Source organism: Taudactylus pleione, unplaced genomic scaffold, assembly GCF_031769625.1.
Source record: "Taudactylus pleione unplaced genomic scaffold, aTauple2 ptg000061l, whole genome shotgun sequence".
In the NCBI taxonomy this organism is placed as follows: domain Eukaryota; kingdom Metazoa; phylum Chordata; class Amphibia; order Anura; family Myobatrachidae; genus Taudactylus; species Taudactylus pleione.
The window spans coordinates 12,610,877-12,634,448 of NW_028284463.1; the positions used below are offsets into that span (position 1 = coordinate 12,610,877).

A 23,572-nucleotide genomic window follows, 5' to 3' on the forward strand; every position below is an offset into this window, starting at 1 on the left:
TGTGATTCGGCATGAATCGCGTCACAGGCCCCCCCCCCCGCTGCCGGGTATTCTCACTCATCGCGGGGGGGGGGACAGGTGGGGTCGGCACCTTTGTGGGAGGCTTGCATGCCTTCCCGGGAGGCCGGGAGTGGCACACGATTTTCGGGAGGCTCCCCACCAAATCGGGAGGGTAGGCAAGTATGACTATAGGGATGTAGTCAGGATCCCGATGGTCAGATTGCCGACGGTGACACTGAGATACCTTTACCATGCAGTTTTATTGAAAGACTGGCAATTGTTTTAACACACCAGGAATAGAACAAATCTCCTTTGTAAGAATTGTTTTGGGGTGCAAATGATGGGGTGGGGGAGGGGGATACCACCGCACAGAGTAACTGCCACAGAGGCGACACCATCATCATTATGGCCCCGCTGTACAATGCATCAATTATTGTCATTGTAAAGCTGGGGACAGGGTTACGATGACGCAATTAAATGGGAGGCATGCCTCTCTTTCTGGTCGTCCAGATGAGCCACCTGAAATTTGGACGTATCTGGAGAGTAGGCATCTAGGATCTTTATTAAATTGCCCCTTATATGTCTGATTTGTAAATAATGTAATTCATTTTTTTAACGTGATTATCCTTAATCCTTATTGGTCCCTGTAAAGCCCCAGAGCATCAGGACAGAGAGTGAGACTTGTGACAGACGCTGGTTGTCACACACAGAATAAACAGAGATGTTCTGTTCCCCCTCACGCAGGGAGTACAAAGATGGCGGCCACTAGCCTCTTCCGCTTTAGCATGGAGCCTCAGGGAGGTGTAAGATGGCGGATTTCCGGTGTCCCAGTGACATTCCTCCCCCCGGTGTCTGACTGACGCAGGCGCTGTGTCTCCGGCAAGATGGCGGCCCGCTGCTCCTCGCGCTGGTTCTCCGTTGCCCTGAGCGGTGCCCGGAGTCAGCTAACACCTGGGTCACATCGCTGGCGCCGGGGGGAGGGCGCCCTGCTGCCGCTGCTGAGCCTGCGGGCGACCGCCGCCCGGGTGTCTGCAGGAGGTGAGTGTCCTGACTCTGCTGACATGTGCTGGGTTCCCCAAGGTTATCCTTGTCCCGGAGACTGACACGCCATCTGGTCCTGCTGGGACCTGTAGTTCTACATCAGAACTTCAGGGCTCGGTGCTGGCAGAGCAAGGTGCACTCATATAGTATAGCTGTGCACTATACATACCGGTGGCTAGCAACCTCTCCATAGCTGACACATGTGCAGGAACAAGTCCTGATTTTGCTAAAAATTCTAGTTTTCTTGGACTATTTCGTGTACTGTAATGCCCAATTTTCCACAGTGGTCGCAACATTCGTTTCCTGGGGTCAGTTCGATTAGGAGTGGTTCCTGTTGCGTTAAACCAAATGGTGCAGATCAAAGCTTATTTCCTTGAAGCTCTCTCACAATAACAGCATAACTCCATTGTAAACGGCAAGTCTGTTCCGTGCATTATTACTATAGGGGGGAATCAATTCAGTGCGATGGAGCTCCTGCAACTATTCAATTCAACGCGCTGTTTGGGCGGTCAAAGGATTTCTTCTCGCACCCCCCTGGAGATGCGAGGAGAAATCGGACAAAAGTGCTGGGCACGCAGCTGTTTGCCGGCTTAGCGCAGCACTTTAGTTGGAGAATGCCGGCTACCGCGCCTTAACACCCAGGTTAAGCCGTGAGAACCGGCATGCTCTGACTTACCTGCTTCCCGACAAGGCACACAGCGCATTTAATTGAATAGCTGCGGGAGCTCCCTCCCTCATCTATTCATCATCGCACTGAATTTAATTTGCCCCATTGTGTGTGTGACCTATGGGAAGCGTATGAGAGTGGGGAGGCCATCCTGAACCCCCTGCAAAAGAGACGGTGTAAAAGGCTGCTAGTGGCCCACTTCGCTGGCGCCTCTGCACGGGCGCCCGATGTCCTTTTATTACCAATTTTTTTTATTTTTTTTTGAGAAAATTACATAATTCTGGGCGTAAAGTTTACTATTGAAACATCTCGAATTACATTATTAATGAACGGCATAAAAAGGTAGCCAGTTTTCACCCACAGGACCCAAATCGCTCTTAATTTTAATTGCCCCCAACATGTCTTGGTGAGGTCTGTAGCGTATACCTGAGTACACACCTAACGGATATATCTGCAGATGATGGTTGTTCATACACACTGAACAACCATGATCTGGCCGCGGGTCCCTATGGCCGGTGGGGTGTGATGAGCCCGCAGCCTCTATTGCTAGTGTGCCCGTACACACGGGAGCATAAGCTGTGCAGCAGAGCCAACGCGATATGTCTGAACGTCGTCATTCAGACATCGCTGGCACACACTGGCCGACGCACCCAAGATATATTGGCCGATCGGTTGTTCGGCCAATATATCTGCCAGTGTGTACCCAGCTTATAACTATAGTACGCCAGTGTCCTTGGAAATTATATTAAAGGGGTACCCCGAGTGTTCTTAAATTTTTTAGGCGGCGCTATCCTTGCCTTTAGGTAATGTGGCTTTTTATCGTATGCTGATTATATTGTTCTTTTGCACGGATGGATCCAGTTATGCTTTTATTAACTGATCATTAACACATCATGTAACCGCTGTGTGTATCGTCTGCTGCCATTTTTCTGTAGCCCACGCGGGACACATCTCACAGTTTCACACAAGTTCATCACTCAGCAACAAGACAGACTTTTATCAGGTTTTGGGGGTCCCGAGGAACGCCAGCCAGAAAGAGATAAAGAAGGCCTATTACCAGGTAATTATTTAATAGGATTGAAGTGGAAAATGTATTTCTAGAATCTAGACAAATACTGTGTACGAGAGGACTACTTAGGGCCGTATTCAATTTGAAGCGTTAAGTCCGGATCCGCGGTAATTTACCGCCAATGACGTCATTATCGCCTGTTTTAGTTATACCCCGTATTCAATTTGAAAGACTTTCCGCCTAGGCGTTAAGTCAATGCAATGTAATAGGCGGTAAAGTATCGCCTATGAATATCAGGCGTTAAAAAGTGCAGAATTGGGGTTTTGGGGTGCAATGTTTCGGGAACCCCCGTGCAGCCTTCAGACAGTCCCCCCAAAGGTAATCTGTGTAAAAAAAAAAATAATAATAATTAAGGACACCCCAAAAATTTACTTTGAAAAAGGGGGCGAAAGAAATAATAATTGGGGTACAAACTTAAAAAATAGTGAACTTGACAATGGGGGGGTCCCTAAGTATGCCCCAAGTGTTTTTTTGATTGCAGGTGTTTGCGGCAGGTGGGTTTTTCACGATTTTTTTAAGTCACTTTAGCAACTTTAAAATATGCTGAACCCCATTTTCTACTTCAGGGTCCATAGGGTATCCACAGGATACCTTGGGGTATAGGTGTGACGTCAGTCACAGGGCACCAAAGAGTTAAGCTTTCAGCCTCCCAGGATGCACTAGGTCCCCCTCCTATACCCCGCCCCCGGGCCAAGGCACCTCAGTTTAGTTTGGTGCCCGGCCGGCGTCGGGTGCACCTGTCGGAGTGGGGGCTAGAAGAGCCCCTGAAGCTTTCTTCAGTGCAGCTGTGGCTGCACATCTGGATGTACAGCATGGACAGTCAGTCCTGACGTCCATGCTGTCTTCCCTACACCCACGCCGGTACCAGAACGCCGGTACCGATCCGGGGATGCTGGTGAGCATCTGGGGTCACAGCTAGCGGTGACCCCAGATGTTCCGGACCATGGCCGGATCCAAGGGGGACAAAGGTAAGCAGCGGGGTCCCGCGGTGGGTCCCCGCTGGTCACATGGTCCTAAGTCCCCAGGCAGGGGGCTCCCTGGGGACTGGCTGCAGCGTGGAGCCAGGTACTGAACCTGCGCTTTCCACTACCCCCTGGGACAGCGGACCGCAGCAGAGCGGTAGCGCTGCGGCGCCCCAGGGGTTAAATGCATGCCAGGGGAGCGCGCCTTCCCTGTCTCACAGCCGGCGCCTCCCCCGCTGCACACAGCCCTCTCTGCACTGTGCTGACTGGTCCTGTGTCGGCGCTCCTCCCCCAGGCCAGCTTCTCTCTGCTCCTCGGCGGCCATCTTCTCTGCAACGCATGGTGAACGCTGCTGGAAGTCTGGAAGGAAGCATCGTGGTCTGGGTCCCCCCGCATACCTCTCCTCCGCTGTGGCTCAGGTCTGTGTATGCAGCGCTGTGTCCTACCAGGCCCTGTGTCTGTGTAGTTGAGTGATCAGCGCTGTTAGTGCAGGAATTGTTATTTCTCTGCATTGTATGTGACTGTGCTAGCGCTGCCTGTAACTTTTCTTCTCTAAACTGTCAGCTTTATTACTGTCCCTGTTCTTTCTGCTAAAGCCCTTGCGGTGCGGTGCTGCAGGGTGGTTTCTCGCCTATTTAATACTTAATTGGTGAGAGAGGTCACATACGTGGTGCCATCATGTCTGAAAGTGATTTTCCCCTCTGGCTACAGTGTACCACGTGCAAAGTACCGTTAGCGGAGGGGGAGGGTAGCGCGGAGGGCCTTTGCCGGCAGTGTTTGTCCATGCGCGGCCTATTACGGTTACAGCACCGGTACAGGAGCCGCCCTGGGCTTGTTTCGCTCAGGCGTTAACAGCTTTAGTGGGCCAGTTAGCTCCGCAGCCCGCGTTTACTCCGATGGGTTTGTCCCAGCAGTCTGTGGTGTCGTCACCCATGCAGGGGTTCCCACGACAATTGGTGGTACTCCACAGTCTCCCTATTTCCCCGCTCCCGGGTTCTCAGGAGCCAGCGTGGGTTAACTCCCTGACGAGTTCTGTACAGCACTTGTCGGATGTGTTGCAAGGGGAGTCTGTGATGCGGCCTCATAAAAGGCCGGTGGCGTCTCTGTCCGCTCCTTATGAGGATGACGAAGGGACGTCTGATGATGGGGAGATTCTGGATCCTTACGATCAGGAACCTCTCCATACTAAGGACGCTGATGCTAAGTCCAAAGTATATATTCCTGGACTTATTCGGGCGGTCCGCACAGCCTTGGTGATTGAGGACGAAGTTCCCCCAGCGGCTAAATACAAGTATGCCTTTTTCAAAGATGTGAAGGGCGATGCCACAGTCTTTCCTCTTTCGGGTCAGTTGGACCATTTAGAGGAGGCGTGGAAACAACCTGGCAAAAGATACCAGCCGCAGAGACGCCTGGCGGTGGCTTATCCGTTCGCGGATAATTATTTTGCTAAGTGGGAATCCCTTCCACAGGTGGATTCTCACGTGACCCGTCTTGTCCGTAGTGCCACATTGCCGATGCCATCCATGTCCTCCCTTAAGGATGCTACGGACCGCAAGGTAGAAATCTGCCTGAAGTCCGCTTATTCCCTTGCAGGGGGGGCAGTACGGCCGACTATGGCCATTTGCTGGGTTGCCAGAGCGATGGAGCGCTGGGCGGATTCATTAGAGGCTTCTTTTGAATCCGACTGTCCGGCCGAACAGGCGGAGTTGATTGGCAATCTCCGTGATTCGGCCACCTACATCAACGAGGCGGCTCTAGACATTAGTACTCTGGTGTCTAGAATTTCTTCAGCAGCGGTAGCTGCTCGTCGCACCTTGTGGCTGCGATCCTGGAAGGCGGACGCAGATTCCAAGAAAGGTCTGGAAGCGTTGCCGTTTACCGGAGAAGTTCTCTTCGGTCCGGATCTGGATAAGATTGTGGCCACGCTGGCGGCAGCCAAATCTGCTTGTCTCCCGTCGGCCGCTGCTCCTTCTGGTTCTGGACCATCGTCCTTTCGGTCATCTAGGGCCCAGGGCAGGCCCAAACCACAGTCCTTTCCCCGACAGGCTGGCCCTAAGAAATCGGTCAAGCCCCGGAAACAGGCATGGAGTACCAGACGTCCGGCCCCCAAGCCAGATGACAAGCCTGCGGCCTGACGGTCCGGGTCTCCCCTTGGGGGATCCCAGGGTGGGAGGCCGCCTGCTGCAGTTCTCCCGGTGTTGGTCGTTCACTACGACAGACACTTGGGTTCTGGAGGTGGTCTCCCACGGGTACGCCCTCTCCTTCCGGCACAGACCCCCGGCTCGATTCTTCACCACGGGTCTACCATCAGACCGGAACAAGGCTACGGAGCTGCGGAAGGTATTGCACACTATGCTCCAGGCTGGAGTTATAGTGCCTGTTCCATTCTCCCAGAGGGGCCAGGGTTTCTATTCAAATCTATTTTTGGTACAGAAACCCAATGGGTCATATCGTCCGTTTCTCAACCTCAAAGCACTCAACAAGTCTTTGCGGGTCCCGAAGTTTCGGATGGAGACCCTACGGTCCATCATTCTGGCGCTGGAACCTGGGGACTACATGGTGTCATTGGACATACAGGACGCTTACCTGCATGTCCCTATTCTTTTGCGCCATCAAGAGTTCCTTCAGGTTTGCAATCCGCAGCGACCACTTCCAGTTTCGGGCGTTACCTTTTGGCCTGGCGACAGCACCACGTGTTTTCACCAAGGTGATGGCGGTCATGGCGGCTTCTCTGCGGCTGCAAAGAGTCCGCATGTTGCCGTACTTGGACGACCTGTTATTGGTGGCAGGATCTCCAGAGCTCCTGTTACACCACTTGGACCTGACCATTGCACTGCTGCAACGGCACGGCTGGCTAATCAACTGGCAGAAGTCCACTCTAATCCCGTCTCGGAGGATTCTGCATCTTGGAGCCTTATTGGACTCGGGACAGCAAAGGATCTTCGTGACGGAGGACAAGATCTCTGCTTTACAGTCAAGGGTGCGCAGTTGTCTGCACAGCCGCCGGGTGTCCTTACACTCGGCGATGAGGTTACTGGGCTCCATGGTGTCGGTGTTCGACATGGTGGAATACGCCCAGTTTCACTCCAGACCTCTGCAGCACCTGATCCTGTCCAAGTGGAACGGGCTGCCTCAGTCTCTGAAGTTCCAGACGATTGTGCTCACCCCGGAGGTTCGCCTGTCCCTTGCGTGGTGGTTAAAGACGACCCACCTCAACAAGGGACGTCCGTTCTGGGTTCCAAATTGGGTCCTGTTGACAACGGACGCCAGTCTTCGGGGCTGGGGAGCAGTTTCGGGTCCACACTTGTTCCAGGGCAGGTGGACGCCGACAGAAGCGGAGCTTCCAATAAATATCTTGGAACTCCGTGCGGTCTTCAATGCTCTCCTGCAGGCACAGCGGTTTCTCCAGGGTCACCCGGTGCAGGTCCAGTCGGACAATGCTACCACCGTGGCCTACATAAACAGGCAAGGAGGAACTCGCAGTCGGGCGGCTCTCGTAGAGGTCTCTCGGATCCTGGTTTGGGCGGAGCGCAATCTTCCGGCCATATCAGCGGTCTTCATCCCGGGAGTGCTAAATTGGGAGGCGGACTTTCTAAGTCGCCAGGACGTTCATCCAGGGGAATGGTCCATGCACCTGGACGTTTTTCAACTACTGGTGGACAGGTGGGGTCTTCCAGAAATCGACCTCATGGCGTCCCGGCACAACAACAAGTTGCCGGTGTACGGGTCTCGCACAAGAGACGAAGGGGCGTCTCTGGTGGATGCTCTGTCCGTCCGGTGGACGTTCCGGTTCGCATACCTGTTCCCTCCGGTCTCCCTTCCACGGGTAATCCGGAAATTCAAACAGGAAGGAGGGACGTTCCTGTTGATAGCTCCCGCGTGGCCCAGACGGCACTGGTTCTCAGACCTTCAGGGTCTGTCCGTGGACAGTCCTCTGCGGTTGCCGCTACGACCGGACCTTCTGTCTCAGGGTCCTTGTCTTCACCCGGACCTGACTCGGCTGTCTTTGACGGCGTGGCTGTTGAGACGGCCATGCTGAGGTCCCGGGGGTTTTCCAGCTCTGTGGTGCGTACCATGTTACGAGTCGGAAACCGTCTTCCGCGAGGATATACCATCGCGTGTGGCATACGTTCTTCCAGTGGTGTCGACCGAGAGGTTATGCACCGCGGGAGTTTCGTCTGTCTCGGATTCTCGTCTTCCTGCAAGTGGGACTAGATCATGGGCTTCGCCTTGCTTCTTTGAAGGTACAGGTTTCGGCCCTATCTGTCTGGTTTCACCGTAGGATTGCTACAATCCCTGATGTGCGCACCTTTATGCAAGGTGTTCTCCGTATTCAGCCGCCCTTTGTTCCACCTGTGGCGCCTTGGGATTTGGCTGTGGTCCTGAGGGCTCTCCAAGGACCGCCGTTTGAACCACTGGGCTCAGTGGATATTAAATGGCTAACAGCTAAGACTGTTTTCCTTCTGGCCATTGCTTCGGCCAGACGTGTTTCTGAGTTAGGGGCTCTTTCTTGTAGACCCCCTTTCTTGGTTTTTCATGGGAACAGGGCAGTGCTCCGCACTCGGCCCGAGTTTCTTCCCAAAGTTGTTTCCCAGTTTCATGTTAACGAGGAAATAGTTGTTCCGGCCTTTAACTCACCGGGTCTTTCCGTGGGTGAGGCCTCTTTGGATGTTGTGCGGGCCTTAAGGACTTATGTTGACCGCACTTCTTCGTTTAGGAAGTCGGACGCTTTGTTTGTCCTCTATGGCTTCCATAAAAAGGGTTGGCCTGCTTCAAAGCAAACTTTGGCAGCCTGGATCCGTATGGCTATTTCTGAAGCTTATCTTCATGAAGGCCTACCGGTCCCTCCTTCTCTGAAGGCTCATTCCACTAGGTCTGTGGGTCCTTCGTGGGCAGCTCGACGTGGTGCCTCGGCAGTTCAGATCTGCAAGGCTGCTACGTGGTCTTCTGTCCATACCTTCGTGAGGTATTACAGGTTTGACACCTTCGCCTCTCCGGATGCTTCCTTCGGGCGGCGGATTCTCCTTTCTGCACAGGAGCGTCCCCACCCTTAAAGGATACTGCTTTGGGACATCCCCAAGGTATCTTGTGGATACCCTATGGACCCTGAAGTAGAAAATATGAGATATGGTAAGAACTTACCCTTGTTATCTCTATTTCTACGAAGTCCATAGGGTTCCACAGGACTCCCGCCCTGTCGCACCTGTGCTGCAGATGGGCTTTGCTCTGGTCACCGGTTTTCCGTCTCCCTCTGGTGAGAATGTGATTCTTGTATGTGTCCAGATCTTTGTTCTCTCTTCCTTCTCCTCCTCCGGCCTATGGCTTGGTAACTAACTGAGGTGCCTTGGCCCGGGGGCGGGGTATAGGAGGGGGACCTAGTGCATCCTGGGAGGCTGAAAGCTTAACTCTTTGGTGCCCTGCGACTGACGTCACACCTATACCCCAAGGTATCCTGTGGAACCCTATGGACTTCGTAGAAATAGAGATAACAAGGGTAAGTTCTTACCATATCTCATATTTTCAAGTACCCCAAATTTGATGGCCATAGTTGTTATGCCCTAAAAAAAAACTTCTAAATGCTCTTCTGCATCACCTCATTCAAAGCCGCATTTATGCACCTGCTGCGGCTATTAGAAACCCCGACTTCCTTCAGCAGTTAAAAATGGGGGTACCCATAGTGATCCCCCATGTCTACACATCTTTATGGGGGTCCCTAGAATATTTCCCGAAAGTTCCCGATTTTTTTTACCGCCGATCCAAGTATCGCCGGGTCCCTACTTCTGAGGAAGCCGCTGAGGTATAAGAAGGCGGAGAAACGCGTAAAGAGACTGCTTCACAATCTACTGGCCAGTATTGATCCACTTAACATTCTCCCGGGAGCACTGTGAGTACAGGGTTTACAACTACAGCGGAGTATTGCCTGTCAGCATTTGTATATCCACTGATATGGAATAAGGTATTGACTGCATGTGATACATATATCAACTAACCATGCGGACACAGATTAACATCTAACAAGTTTATGACCGTATTTGCCTTCAGCTGACAATCCAAGTTATTTATCCTCCCGCTGGAACCCTGTTTGCATGCATTTAAAAACGGCTGCTCTATTGCCTGACGTGACTGCTTGCTTATCATACTAAAGATATCAATTATCTTTTCAAGCTTAATGATTCCTTTCTGCTCTCCGCTTGATTGACATTCTACAGCAATATAATCGGAGCTTTGCTTATATTATATATCTAAGGGACAGAAGGGATAAAGTTGTCTATAGAGACAAAGAACACTGATTTAATAACTTTTCTATGCGGAATTCAAAATACAGCTTTAATACCGCGTTCATTTTGCTCTTTTTTTTTTTTTTTTATATATTTATTTTTTTTTTAAACATCGGCCGATTGTTATTTTATATGTATTGATGTTTATATGTATTGTTTTTTATTTAATATGTCCATATTAAATTAATAATCTGATAGCGCTGTCGAGCTTCCATATTTGGGTCCCGTTTTCGCCTACGTTCAAATTGAATACGGGGATAGGCGGGCACGCGCGCGATACTTTAACGCCTGGAAAACAGGCAAAGTCGGCGTTAAGTCCGGGCCGAGTTAAGTTAACGCGGCTCGGCTCAAATTGAATACGGGCCTTAGTTGCAGGCATCTTACATATTTGTAACATAAAACTTCACTGTTTAAATGCTTATTTTAGGATTTTGGATAAAATGTAATGTGCTGTTAAAATGACTAGCACTTCCCATATCATTGCTTATTTGTGCACAAATAGACCTGATATTTTGTAATAGATAGTGACTGATGTTGTGTAAACGCTTAATAAAGGGACTTTCCAGAAGGTTCTAGAAAAGATAAATTCAATGTAGATACTTTAAAAAATGTTTATCCTGCTTGGTTAGGCTGCTGACACGTCAGTGAGATTGATGCAGAGGCCATTCTATGGGGTCAGTCTGCTTCTGCTAATATTCTGAGGGGGATTGGATTTGAGAAAGGGAAGCTATTTGGGAAGAGGGGGCGGCAGTTCTCGCCCCATGTGACCTGGGCATAGTACTCTGTGTATGGACACTGTTGATGTCTGGTGGCTGAATATATTGATTAGTCTATTTAAGCTTTATTTACCCGTAGTGAAATGTACAAACCACTTGCGTAACAATATTTAAAGCAGCAGTCCCTCATAGGTCGTCTTTTCTTTTTTTAAATCGTAAATTAAGAACCTTTTTTTCAGCATGTAGCTCGTATCCCAGCTGTCCCTGTACAAATCTTTGTCTCCTTTTTGAAATCTCTCTAAAGGGAAAACAAGTATGGCTGTCAGACACAGGTCTCAGCATGTCATGTCATGTGATGGCAGGGGGGAGGGGAGGGGGGATGTCCGCTAAATCCTCTGTGCTCATTGCATTATGTGATTGCAATGGTAGTTACACCACAAGTTCTCTGCAGGGTTATAAATCATTAATAGCAGCTTGAAGAAGCGTCCAAAGGATAATGGTAATTGGTAAGCTACTTTTTTATAGTCTGCTAGTCTTCATTCTAGCACCCTGCACCTGTCACAACCAGAGCAGTTTCTCTATCCTGCCTGGGGTGTCGCTCTCTGCTCTGGTGCTTCTAGCACTCTCCGCTGACGGATCAAACTGCTGAGATTAAAGGGCTCCATACACGGTGCGATATGCACCTTGCGATGCGACGGGCGACCTATCGGGCGGTCCCCACACACGGAGCGATCGGGTGGCCGACCGCCGGATATGCCGGCACCCCCCTCCCCCGCCCGCATCGCTTCCTCCAGATCAACTGAACATGCAGAAAGATCTGGAGGAGCGATGTACGACCTCACAGGAGCGCGCACTGGCCGATACCATGCCCACACACTGAACGATATAGCAGCGATATCGTTCCAAACCGTCGGATCGGCTGCTATATCACATCGTGTATGGGGCGCCTTAAGTAGTTTGAGTGCTAGAAGCACCAGAGCAGAGAGCAACACCCCAGGCAGGAAAGAGGAATGTCGCCGGTTTTAAAACAGGTGCAGGGTGCTTGAATGAATGCTAGTCACATTGATTAGTATCTTATAATCTAATCTTTGTGGAACTCTATAAAAAATAAGATAATTACATGGGATTGCTGCTGTATTTATAGTCTTATAAGCATGCACTGACATACTGAGGCAAACATCCAGCTGTCCCTCCATCATATCATTCTGCATACTTTAGGCCAGTGCTAATGACTGATTCTACTATGCAGAAAAAGGTTTACAAGATGGGTTGATGGGTGTAGGTGCCCAGCTGTACACATTGGATTTTCCTTTATTAATATTCATTCTAGCACCTGTCACAACTCGTCCAGTTTCTCTTTCCTGCCTTGGGTGTCTCTCTCTGTGAGATACAGACCAGAATGTGCTAGAAGCACCAGAGCAGAGAGCGACACCCCAGGCAGGAAAGAGGAACTGCAAGGGCTGTGACAGATGCAGGGTGCTAGAATGAACACTGATTTATGAAGGCCGAGTCTCAATAGGGGTTCCTGCCCAATCAGAAGGGTATATAACGCACACTATATTCACTTTTTTTTTTTTTTTGTAAGATGTGTGTACGCACATGCGGAAATGGTCCAGTCAGCCACATAGTCAGTGCTTGTAGAGTCACTATTGATCTGTGCTAGAGTACTATCCATATGTCTGTAAATAAGCATTTAGAGAAGAGTGCTCTTTTGCATAAGTCCTGCTTGTCCTCTATGCTCCCCACGTTCCAATCATCTGAACACCAATGCAGTCACTAGCCAATCATACTGTGAGGGAGGGCCTCTGTGCCTTTTATATGGCGCACAATAAAAGCCGACCCCAGGTGATGGGTGTTGAGATGTGGGAGTAGGTAAGATGGGCAGGAAATTACAAGGCGGCCAGTGTCCTTTTATATATAAATGTTGAATGCAGCGATAGTTCGTCAGGGAGCTGACAATACTGGTGGAATTATAACCTGGCTTACGTCAGTGGATATAAGAGTAATGGTATTTCGTATGTAAAGTGATCTGCGTTTTTGTTTTAGCTGGCCAAAAAATACCACCCAGACACAAACAAGGAGGACCCTCAGGCTAAGGAAAAGTTCTCTCAGCTGGCGGAAGCATATGAGGTAACTGTTACACGCTTAAATGAGCCCTGACGTATTGTACATGAGTGGCGAAGTGTGTATAAACTGCAATAAGTATCAGTATAATTGGTGAGTTGTGATGTCATTATTTCAGCGTTTAATTAGGAAAATGTGTAGTATAAGGAGTAATGCACTCTCTGCTTTTAAATCGCACTTGATTGTCAGGGAGACTCCCTGAAATAGCAGCAATCTCCCCGACTCCCTGAAGAGTCTAGCAATGTACCTTACCCCCATTATGAAGCTGTTATATAGAGAAAACTCAGAGATACCTGTATATACATTCCAATGGCATAATTTCCCTGCATTGGTTATAAGGCACAATGATCCCTATGGCTACATGCAATTTCATATGCGGTTGCTCTTGGACACTTATATGGAACCCCTTGTAAAACAATACATGAGCAAGCCCTGACATGTATCAGTGTGTTATCGTGGGCTTGTTTACATGTGGATGTAAGTCAATGTTATGACACGCCTCTCAGATGTAGCAGTACACGCCCATCACATGTATGACACACCCCTCAGATGTAGCAGTACACGCCCACTTTACCGCGCTCATAGGTGCTGCTTTCACAATCTCCCTGAAATGCTTTTTCAAAAGTAGGCAAGTATGGTTTCAATTATTACGGGTGGTCGAAGTCCCATTTGTATGTCTGCATTGAGTTGAAGCCTCGTTTTGAATGATGTCAAATGACTGTATGCAGCCCATGAGGAAGGTGCACTCCAGCACCAAAATGGCCGTCTGGACAGACCGCTGTTTGCTGAGATTTTACTCCATATCTTGCTGATATGTATCTATTTATTTGATACCCCTGAGGGGAATGTTGCTTGCTATTTAATACATGACTATCATGCTTCAAAGCAATTGGTGTGCTGTTTTTTTTTCTGTTTCTCTATTTTAGAGTATGGAATATTGAGATGTACGATAATCCAGCCGCGTGTTTGTACGCAGCGGCTGTGCGAAAATATGCAATTGTCGCAGCCACAGGGATTTGTATTAAGACAACCACCTGTGACATCGCAAATCCAAGCGACTGCGTGCTTTGACGCAGCAACGGTCGCAGATCCTTGGATAATCGGCCTTCCGAGTAACGCTATAGTTGCACATGAATGGCCGCGTGTAATGAAATGCTGTAACCATGTAATTTGTGTACTGCATTGCAGACGCAGGCTACATCACACCTCGAATACGATCGTGACACTCCCCCAGTACCACAAATGATCCCTGACTGTCAATCACACTGCGAGGAAAAAGTCGCTGTGATTGACGCCGGTAATATTCTTTGATTTATGTCCTTTACGATTTAGATGCTTGCGCAGTTTACTAATCAACTGCGTAAATTTTGGATTAGCGTAGAGCTGTCAATTATGGAATTATGCTTCTGTTTTTGGCTCTTAAAATATATTAAAATTAGTTGATCTCATTCGGCTTTATAATCTGGCAGCTTTATGTAGACGCTCCATGGCCTAAGATATGTAAAAGTCAGATTATCATCCACCTCCTAGAACAGGAGGTGTGCACCAATATTGCGTGTGTTTGCGTGTGGTATCTATGTTGAAAGCTACCAGCTTCTGTTCACAAACTTCTTCCTGCTTTCAGGTTCTCAGCGATGAAGTGAAGCGCAAGCAGTACGACGCGTACGGCACTGCTGATTTTGCTGCGGGTGCCGGCAGGGGTGGACAGCAGTACTGGAAAGGTGGCCCCACCGTCGATCCCGAGGAACTCTTCCGCAAGATCTTCGGGGAGTTTTCAGGATCGCCATTTGGAGACTTCAGTAATGTCTTCGATCAGCCACAAGAGGTGAGTTTTGCTCACGACAAGTGAAACGTTCCTGTCCACTACACACCGTGGAGGCAGCTTGTGTATGGGACCAGCATTATAACTGAATCAATTCATGGCACACCATGTATGCAGCACTTAAGATGAACAGTTGTGTAAATATCGCTGTTAGGAATAAATCTGTGCTGAGTCACATGGCTACTGCAGATATAACCCATCATCTGCTTCATCTTTACTCTCCTTCAGTACATCATGGACCTCACGTTTACCCAGGCAGCCAAGGGGGTGAACAAAGAGCTGTCCGTCAACATCACAGAGACCTGTCAGAGGTGCCATGGGAAAGGAAATGAGCCTGGCACGAAACTTCAGCAGTGTCACTACTGCAATGGCACTGGCATGGTAAGGGGAACGAATGTCATCCACACTTTTCCCAGGACAGAACCTCCATCACTGGCATAGTAAGGGGAACAAATGTCATCCACACTATTCCCAGGACATAACCTCCATCATTGGCATAGTAAGGGGAACGAATGTTATCCACACTTTTTCCAGGACACAACCTCCATCACTGGCATAGTAAGGGGAACAAATATCATCCACACTTTTCCCAGGACACAACCTCCATCACTGGCATAGTAAGGGGAACAAATGTAATCCACACTTTTCCCAGGACACAACCTCCATCACTGGCATAGTAAGGGGAACAAATGTCATCCACACTTTTCCCGGGACACAACCTCCATCACTGGCATAGTAAGGGGAACAAATGTCATCCACACTTTTCCCGGGACACAACCTCCATCACTGACATAGTAAGGGGAACAAGTGTCATCCACACTTTTCCCGGGACACAACCTCCATCACTGACATAGTAAGGGGAACAAGTGTCATCCACACTTTTCCCGGGACACAACCTCCATCACTGACATAGTAAGGGGAACAAATGTCATCCACACTTTTCCTATGACACAATCTCCATCACAATCTGTTGTATATATGGCCCTAGAAATCTATTGATACCAACCATATAATCATATTATGTTTTTGTAGGAGACTATTAACACCGGCCCCTTTGTTATGCGATCAACATGTCGACGCTGTGCTGGGCGGGGTTCCACAATGACCAATCCCTGTATGTCCTGCCACGGGAGTGGAGAGACCAAGCAGAGGAAGTCTGTGACTGTGCCGGTACCTGCTGGTAAGTGTATATAAACGGCTCGCTCCATGTTCACTACTGTTGTATAGACTGCATAGTGGTCTTTACTAGCACGCATACCGGCAATGATCTTTTCTGGTGTGAAATAGCAGAGCATATACTTTGTCCTCTATCAGGTGTGGAAGATGGGCAGACTGTTCGGATGCCGGTGGGGAAGAAGGAAATCTTTATCACTTTTCGGGTTAGTATAGACAGCTAGCCTATTTTCAGCTTTTCACAATTAATATCTAATTTTTCTTAGCTGTTGTCTGTGAATGTTTCCCTGATTAGTTAGTTATTATGTTCTTGATGTTTTGGAAAGTGTTCTGAATTATGCCCAGCAGAGGGCAGCACTCTGAACTGCAAAACTCTGATTCAGCTTGCAGAGTCTTGCATCAGTCACATTGATTTTTTTGTTTTATTTTGCTAACAAGTTAAGGGTGGTATTTAATTGTATCGCCCCCCTACACGCCCGACAGGAGCTATTCAATTCTTGCTCCTGTCGGGCGCCATCTGCTGCCGGCGCACCATTTCAGCTCGCAGCCCCAGGGGGGCGCGAGCTGAAATGGGTGAAAAGTGACCTGGTTGGGGCCCAAACTGCACTTTTTGCAATCGCGCCCAGAACTTTGGTCGGGGGTAGCTGTTTTACGTGGCTAAACCCGACCACTATGAGTGCATTCAGCGCGAAAATTGAATAGCGCCCCGCGATCTCCTGTCACTTTAGATGGGAGATCGGGCGCACTTAAACAATTTAATACCGCCCTAAGTGCTACAATAAATAATATACCAAATTATTGTAAGTCAGGTACATTTGAGTAAAGCAGAAAAGCATATGATGTCTTGCTGAGCATGATAGCTAAAAGATCATGCGTTTGTCTGGTTTCAAGTTAAAATTCCAATCCTGTTCTCTTCTGAACACCTATTTCTTTCATCTGAGCAGTTCATGCGGTGGGGGTGGTAATATATATATAATTATAAAATTGCAATCTGTCCTTCTCATTTATCTGTGTACAAGTCATAGCTCTTTGCTGCAGCCTAGATAGGAACATGAAGTTAGGACAGCACACTCATTGCACATCATATGCTATTTTCTGCTTTGCTCCCTGAAGGATCTCGCTGCTGTCACTGAGCTACAAGTAATTAGTGAAAGTACAGTATACAGCACATTGATGCTGAAAGAGGAAAGACCGATTGATAACCGAAACTCTGGCATACAGACAATTGCTTCCTACGATAACATAGCACTGTATGTATACACAGTCTCCAAATGCATTTTAACTTCCTTTAACGACTCCTGCACATCTGATAAAGGTATATTCTCGAGTTATGGAATTCCCTAAAAGGCCGTCCAATGAAATATCTCCTTTGTGTAATGTACACAAACTGTGCGCCTAATTCATTTATCATCATTATTTGGATAAGGTCAATCTTTCTAATTTTATTGGTGACTATTTATAAATGCTTTGTGCAGAACAATTCCTGGATTTATGATAAGACTTGTTCATGTTGCTACATGAAGGCCTAAACTTTCCTATATCTTGGCGTTACTAGTGCCGCCATGTCATGTGGGTAGCTCCTTGGTAAGGTTTCTTAAAACGGCTTACCACGTAAAATGTTGTAACGCTAATTGTTATGTTACAGGTGCAGAGGAGTCCCGTCTTCAGGCGTGATGGTGCAGACATCCACTCGGACCTGTATATTTCCATCGCTCAAGCAGTCTTGGGTGGGACAAGCCGGGCGCAAGGGCTGTATGAACCTATAAATGTTGTTGTAAGTTTTCCTCCTCCAGTCTATATCCTGTTGCGTAGCTGTGTGTGTGTGTTCGTGTTCCTGTCTCCCCTCACCCAGTTCTGTTTTTTCCCAGATACCAGCTGGCACACAGGCAGATCAGAGCATTAGGATCAGTGGCAAAGGCATCACAAGAATGAACAGTTACGGCTATGGAGACCACTACATCCATATGAAGCTTAAGGTTCCTAGGTGAGTGGGCTAGGGAGATGCAAGTGCCTTTACCACTGCGCCATGACGGGCATCTGGACCACTCACTTCTCCGCTTCCCTGTAGGAATATGACAGACCGGCAGAGGGCACTGATGCTGAGCTTCGCAGAGGATGAGATGGACATGGAAGGCACAGTGAACGGAATTACGAACACAAATACAGGTAGCGCAAATCTCTGTAATCCAGAGGTAGCTGTTGGTAAAGGAGAAAGTTCTCTGAAGGGGAAGTACAGAATAAATGTGTAAAGCCATACAAGTGATATAAACTGTGTAAGTGTAGAAATTATCTCCCAAATATCTCAAATTCAATACTTAGGGCTCAATCCCATTAGCCGTGAGTCCCCTCGCGGCGCGAGTATGTGCAGCTAATTGGACTAAGCCCTTAGAGTTAAATATACAGTTATTTATTTCAAGCGAGATAATTACTCACACGCTTACCCTTCAAATAACAGGTAATGGTGACAAACCCTTAAGAGGCGTATAAACTACAAGATCTGAAAACGATTGCACGATTGCGACATTGTAATCGTTCAGTCATTTGTCAGTCGTGTGATGAGCCTGCACTGAACGAGCAGACGTTCAGTGCAGGCTCATCAATCATCTGGAAACATGCTGAACCTGACGATATCGTCAGGTTGACCAACATGTTTGAAAGATGATAGATGTCTAAACGACTGGTCGTTTTAGACACTTTTGCAAACGAGTGGATACCCCCCTTTGCTGTCCTTTTACCTCAAATCTAGTTCTGAGGTTTTCAAAATGTTCAGTTGTGTTTATTTTAAAAAGAAAGTGACATTTTTGTTTTGTATGGAAGTAAAACAAGATTTGGGGTGCTTTTTCTCCCCCTATAGTAAGTTCAGTGTTTGTGCTGCACTTGGAATCTTTGTTAGCGTCGGTGAAACCTCCCAGCCATCACCATCTCTCGCTCTGTTTTGGGACGTATGCAATCGCCCGTTACTGATAGCCGGTGGATTTATACTTCTAACCCGCCCGCATATAATATTGCAGGGTTGGAGCATTAGAAACAAATTTGGGGGTGTGGTCAGAGGAATAAATGGCGGTATTTCTCATCGCCAGGTCTGTTTTAGGGTGAATATCCCTACACAATTCGATTAAATACAGTGGAACAGATTGGTTTGGGATAGTGAAAGCCTCTGACGCCTGTTTGCTGTTTGTGCCCACTAGGCAGTGCCCAGCAGAGATCTGCAGCTGTTGAGGACAGTCCTGAGGCTGAGCAGGCAGGGGAGAACAAGGAGGGATTCCTAAGCAAACTAAAGAAAATGTTTAGTTCTTGACGGTAGGAGTAGCCCATTTTTATTTGTCTCTTACAGAACACGCTCTCGTTATATTACACCAAATTAAATCTCCCCTCTTATCTGAATTCGGTGTAGACACACAAGGGACGATGAGGAGTTGAACACAAGTTGCGTCTTATTGCTAGTGCTGTTGACTTCACAATGATAGTAAAAAAAAGATTCTTAGAAATCAGTACATTATGCATACGTATTAGAGTACATGGCCGGCAGTGTAGTACATAGGTAATAAAGTTGCAGGAAGCGTGTAATAGAAATATCGAGCAAGGCGCAAATACAATTTGTTTTATTTTTTTTTAGTAAATAATAAACATACGCTCAGACTACCCCTTTTCAAGTTTAATAGGAAACATGGTTTAGTACTGCAAACCGACTGCTCACTTCACTGCGAAATAGATTGATTGCAGCATTATAATGAAAAGATTTGCATAATTGGGAGGGCTTTAGTAACATTGAGCCAATCACATGCAGCTGCCGGATGTTATCACCAGCTTGTAACTCGTGCCCAGAGTCGAGTACCTGTGAGCAGGTACATATGTGCCTCTTCAGTACTCAGCGTTGGGCACATTTGCATAAGCACGCCTTTTTTGTACTCCTGCCTCAGCCCTCCGCGCGGAGAGTCGTGAGTGCTAAATGTGACTCGGTCGGCCTGCGTACGGCGATTTTCATATGCATAGTAAGCTCGAAAAAAGAAAATAATTTTTAGGGGTGAAAAAGCCACAAATTATGTTTGCCTCTAAATCTGCATGAGCTCTTCTTTGTTTACGAGTAAATAATGTTTATTTTATTTTAAACTAAAATATCTGTATATAGATGTGTTTCAGACAGTCGGGTACATTGATGTATATGTTTAGTATCCATTTTTTGGACGCTGACACAATGAGAGCGATTCAATTGTTTTTTGGGTGCCCAAAAATTAAGAGGTTTAGCCACATATAACAGCTAGCCCCATCTAAAGTCCAGCTTTGGGCGCTGAAACTGCTGACGTGTCGCACATTTCTGCTCGCCGTCTCGGGAAGCTGCGAACAGAAATGCGTCTAACCGCGGCTCCAATTGAATTGCTCCGCCGGGTGCCCATTAGTTCAGGCACCCTATAAAACAACTGAATCGTCTCCAATCAGTCCTGATGATGTATTGATTATAACAACATTATTTCCTCCATGACCACACAAGTTTACTACTGGCAGCAGTGCTATGATTACACATACAGGGTAGTCTCTGACACCTGTGTTATTTGACCAGATATTGTGAATGAGAATAACATCGGTGACAGGATTATGAAAATACAATGGGAGCGATTCAAGTCCCAGACCCTTGTGACTACCGGCTGCAGCTGTCTGCTAGGAAGAATCCCTGTGATAACTTCTACGTACTGTCCTTACTATCTGTTACCTATTGGTTTTGTAAACTGCAAATCTGTATTCTTACATTATTGGAGACAGAAAAGATAGTCAGAAAGTGTATCTGGGTCTCACATTTTGCTTAGTGCAGTCAGCCTTGCTGGTAGGTGATTTCTATTACGCCTTGTGCCGTCTTTGTGAGACAAGATAGCATCTGATGGGCACTTCAGTTGCCACATGAGATTGCTGGATGTTGGAGAGAGGAACACAATGGGACTGATTCTGAGTTGGAAGTAAAGCAAAAAAAAAATGCAAGTAAATTTGCACCTAGACAAAACCATGTTGCACTGCATTGTGGATGGGGTTATAAAATGTGCACAGATTTAGATTTGGGAGGTGTGTGTCCTAACTCAAATCTAAATTGCAGTGTAATAAGTATTTGTGGGCTACATGCAAAAGCAGCCAGTATTTACCCTGCATGCACAAACAAATACATGTATTTGCCCACTTGCTGTGCAACATAGTTTGAATACATTGTCTGGCAGTTTGCAATGGTGGGTGCTTTCTAGACTAAACACTGCTAGAGTGCTACACTGTGGCTGATGATGATTCTATTATATCCTGTGCAGGAAAGAGATCAACGGGGAACTAAGAAATAGTTCGGACTCTTCTGTCCGTGGATCCGTAGAACTCTGCAATATGGCACCTTGGCACCTTAACGGGTGGAACTTTCCCTGCGTGACACCAGGCCAACCAGCAAGATCTGATCAGCGTGCTGCCTCCTGACGCCATCTGCTCACCCTCCTGGGGCTCAGCCCAGTAAATGAAGGACTTTCCAGGACTGGCCAAGCTTTCGTTCCTTTCAGTTTAATCCCTGTGTGTAATTAAATTCCTGTTGCACCATGGCCAAGTTGCAGTGCAGTTCTGGCTCGTTAGTTCTCCCTATGGAAACATTAAGGTCCTGAGTTCTAGAATATGTTTAGATACACAAACTATTTTACATGGGCTGTCAGTGGAGTCAAGATTATAAGATGTAAATACTGACAATTGTGCTCTTTCTGACCATCCTCCCAGCAAAGTGTAAAATGATTACTTTAATATTACATGTTGGTCTTGAGTTACAGCATAGTAAATATATTTTTCCTATGCTGTACATAAGTTGATGTGAAGCATTTTCAATTTACTGCACCTAAGATCTGGTATCAGATGTACCCTGGCACCTGAACCCTTAAAGGTCCTTATGTTCTACAACCGGACAGAAACTAGGATAGATTACTGCAGGTGTTATTACATAGGTATGCCACTGGCTGTGACTATTCCTTCAATATATAATTTGTGTTCACTCAACTGGCAAAATAAGTGGGAATCTTTGGTCACACAGTATGTGAATAAAAAGGCTGAAGAACTGTAGATGTAAAGTAGAATATATATGGCCCATGTTCTAAGAGTTTTGCTGTATATTTTATTTTAAAACCTAAAGGCCAATTGTCATTACTGTATACAAATGTCCACGGTTGTTCTGTTATATGCATAGGTATTAATGTAAAGAATAAATCTTGCATACCACATGTGGATTAGGAGCGCACCACACAGATCAATCTTCTCTGACAGGAAATGTTTGCTCTTGGAATTTGGACAAGTTCCTCTTTCTGTACTAGAGGGGATTACAAAGGATGAGGGATTGTAAACTACTATATTGCAACATTAATGCTCGTTTTAGGTAAATGTCATTTTGTTGCAGTCCAGCTCCATGATGTTTTTCATCCCATGCTCATCTAATGTAGATGTTTTGCTGCTGCTCCTTGTTTCCAAATAGCCTATAAAATTTCCAACATTCAGTCTCCTTTGTGTTTCTTATTGAAAAGGTTAAGATTTGTCTACAGTTTATTTTAATGTACATCTATCATTGTAAATGTATATGTTTGACATGAGGCAATGTCTTGAGATGCCCTCCTGAATTTGCAAAAGCATAATTGTAGGTCTACTAATTGATATCTACCTGTTTCCCGGCTTTCCTTCCTTCACACCCTCTCCACAGGACCCACACTGTTATCTAACATTGTACGGATTATCCGTTTTCAAGACCGTTAAAAGGGCCTGATTCAGAGATGTGCGCTAGTGCAATCGCAGCGGCGTTCCTGCATATGCAAATGTCACAGAGGCTGGAATATGTATTGAGATGCCCATCTCGGCCATTACAAATCCAAGCAGCTGTGTACTTATGCAGTCCCCATTGCAGATCATTCAATAATCTGAGTAACCCTATGGTTGCGCTGAATGGCCGTCTGAGACGTCAGAACCACTTGATCTGCATACCGGATCGCAGTTGTGGGTCGAGAGCAGTCGTCACGCCTGCGATTTTGCTGCTACTCCCCATAACCGTCCCCAAATGTCAATCACTTTGCAAAGTAATCCTCACTATGATCGGCATCACTAAGGTACCTTGGCACGTGCTCAGTCGGCCGATCATTCCTCAACTGCATAAATATTAGCACTGCGTAGGTTTCTAAAGCAGCTCCGACGTGCAAGTGCTAAGGTGATCATACGCTGCATGATAATTGTGCAAACCAGCCAACCAAATGACTGCTTTTAACAATCATTCAGTGTATTGTATTGAATGATAATTGATCATAAGCTAAAAAAATAGTCCGGGATGGTTCCGTTTAGTTTCCAAATCTGTCTGATCCATCCCACTGGTGTTCAGTCAACTTCAGGCTGTGAATGGAGATCACTTCTATACATCGTATAGCGTATAGAGGTGCTCCATCTATCAGGCAGTCGTCGTCTTCGCTGTTGGCTGGTCTGCTGCAGCATATGACCAGCTTTTGTGCCATACTGTGGTTTTACACTGCTGTGGTTGGTAATGCTGCATTGGACAGGACTTGCATTGAACGTCTAATAAGATTTATTATACACCTTCCCTTCATATATTTAACTGCTGATTTTTTTTTTCCCCCCCCCAAATAAAGTTTAGAAATACACTGACAGGTTTTTTTTTAATTATTAATTGCTAAAGTTTAAAATGTGTTGGTTTTTTTTTTAATATATTCCTGGGGAGTGTTGT

The 23,572-nt window shown here is 47.1% G+C and overlaps 1 protein-coding gene across 2 annotated transcripts; it reads left to right on the top strand.

Moving 5' to 3' along the window:
- Nucleotides 1-816: 816 nt before the first annotated feature.
- DNAJA3 (DnaJ heat shock protein family (Hsp40) member A3) lies at nucleotides 817-22,346 on the top strand. Of its 2 annotated transcripts, XM_088464921.1 has the most exons (12): nucleotides 817-1,038; nucleotides 2,644-2,768; nucleotides 12,780-12,863; nucleotides 14,482-14,682; nucleotides 14,908-15,060; nucleotides 15,712-15,859; nucleotides 15,994-16,058; nucleotides 17,498-17,626; nucleotides 17,721-17,836; nucleotides 17,921-18,018; nucleotides 19,041-19,152; nucleotides 21,138-22,346. In XM_088464921.1, exons 1-11 carry the CDS (start codon nucleotides 885-887, stop codon nucleotides 19,148-19,150), a joined length of 1,383 nt encoding a protein of 460 aa, XP_088321047.1. In that variant the 5' UTR covers nucleotides 817-884; the 3' UTR covers nucleotides 19,151-19,152; nucleotides 21,138-22,346. The 2 variants fall into 2 exon arrangements, with proteins under 2 accessions (XP_088321047.1, XP_088321048.1); XM_088464922.1 differs by lacking the exon at nucleotides 19,041-19,152 and having other exon boundaries at nucleotides 818-1,038.
- Nucleotides 22,347-23,572: the final 1,226 nt, after the last annotated feature.

What these genes read in the sequence shown, in the direction of transcription:
- DNAJA3 (XM_088464921.1), top strand. Translation starts at nt 885, where the DNA reads ATGGCGGCCCGCTGCTCCTCGCGCTGGTTCTCCGTTGCCCTGAGCGGT. An exon ending in TCTTCGATCAGCCACAAGAG is followed by an intron (nt 14,683 to 14,907) that starts GTGAGTTTTGCT and finishes ACTCTCCTTCAG; the next exon opens with TACATCATGGACCTCACGTT. An exon ending in GACTGTGCCGGTACCTGCTG is followed by an intron (nt 15,860 to 15,993) that starts GTAAGTGTATAT and finishes GTCCTCTATCAG; the next exon opens with GTGTGGAAGATGGGCAGACT.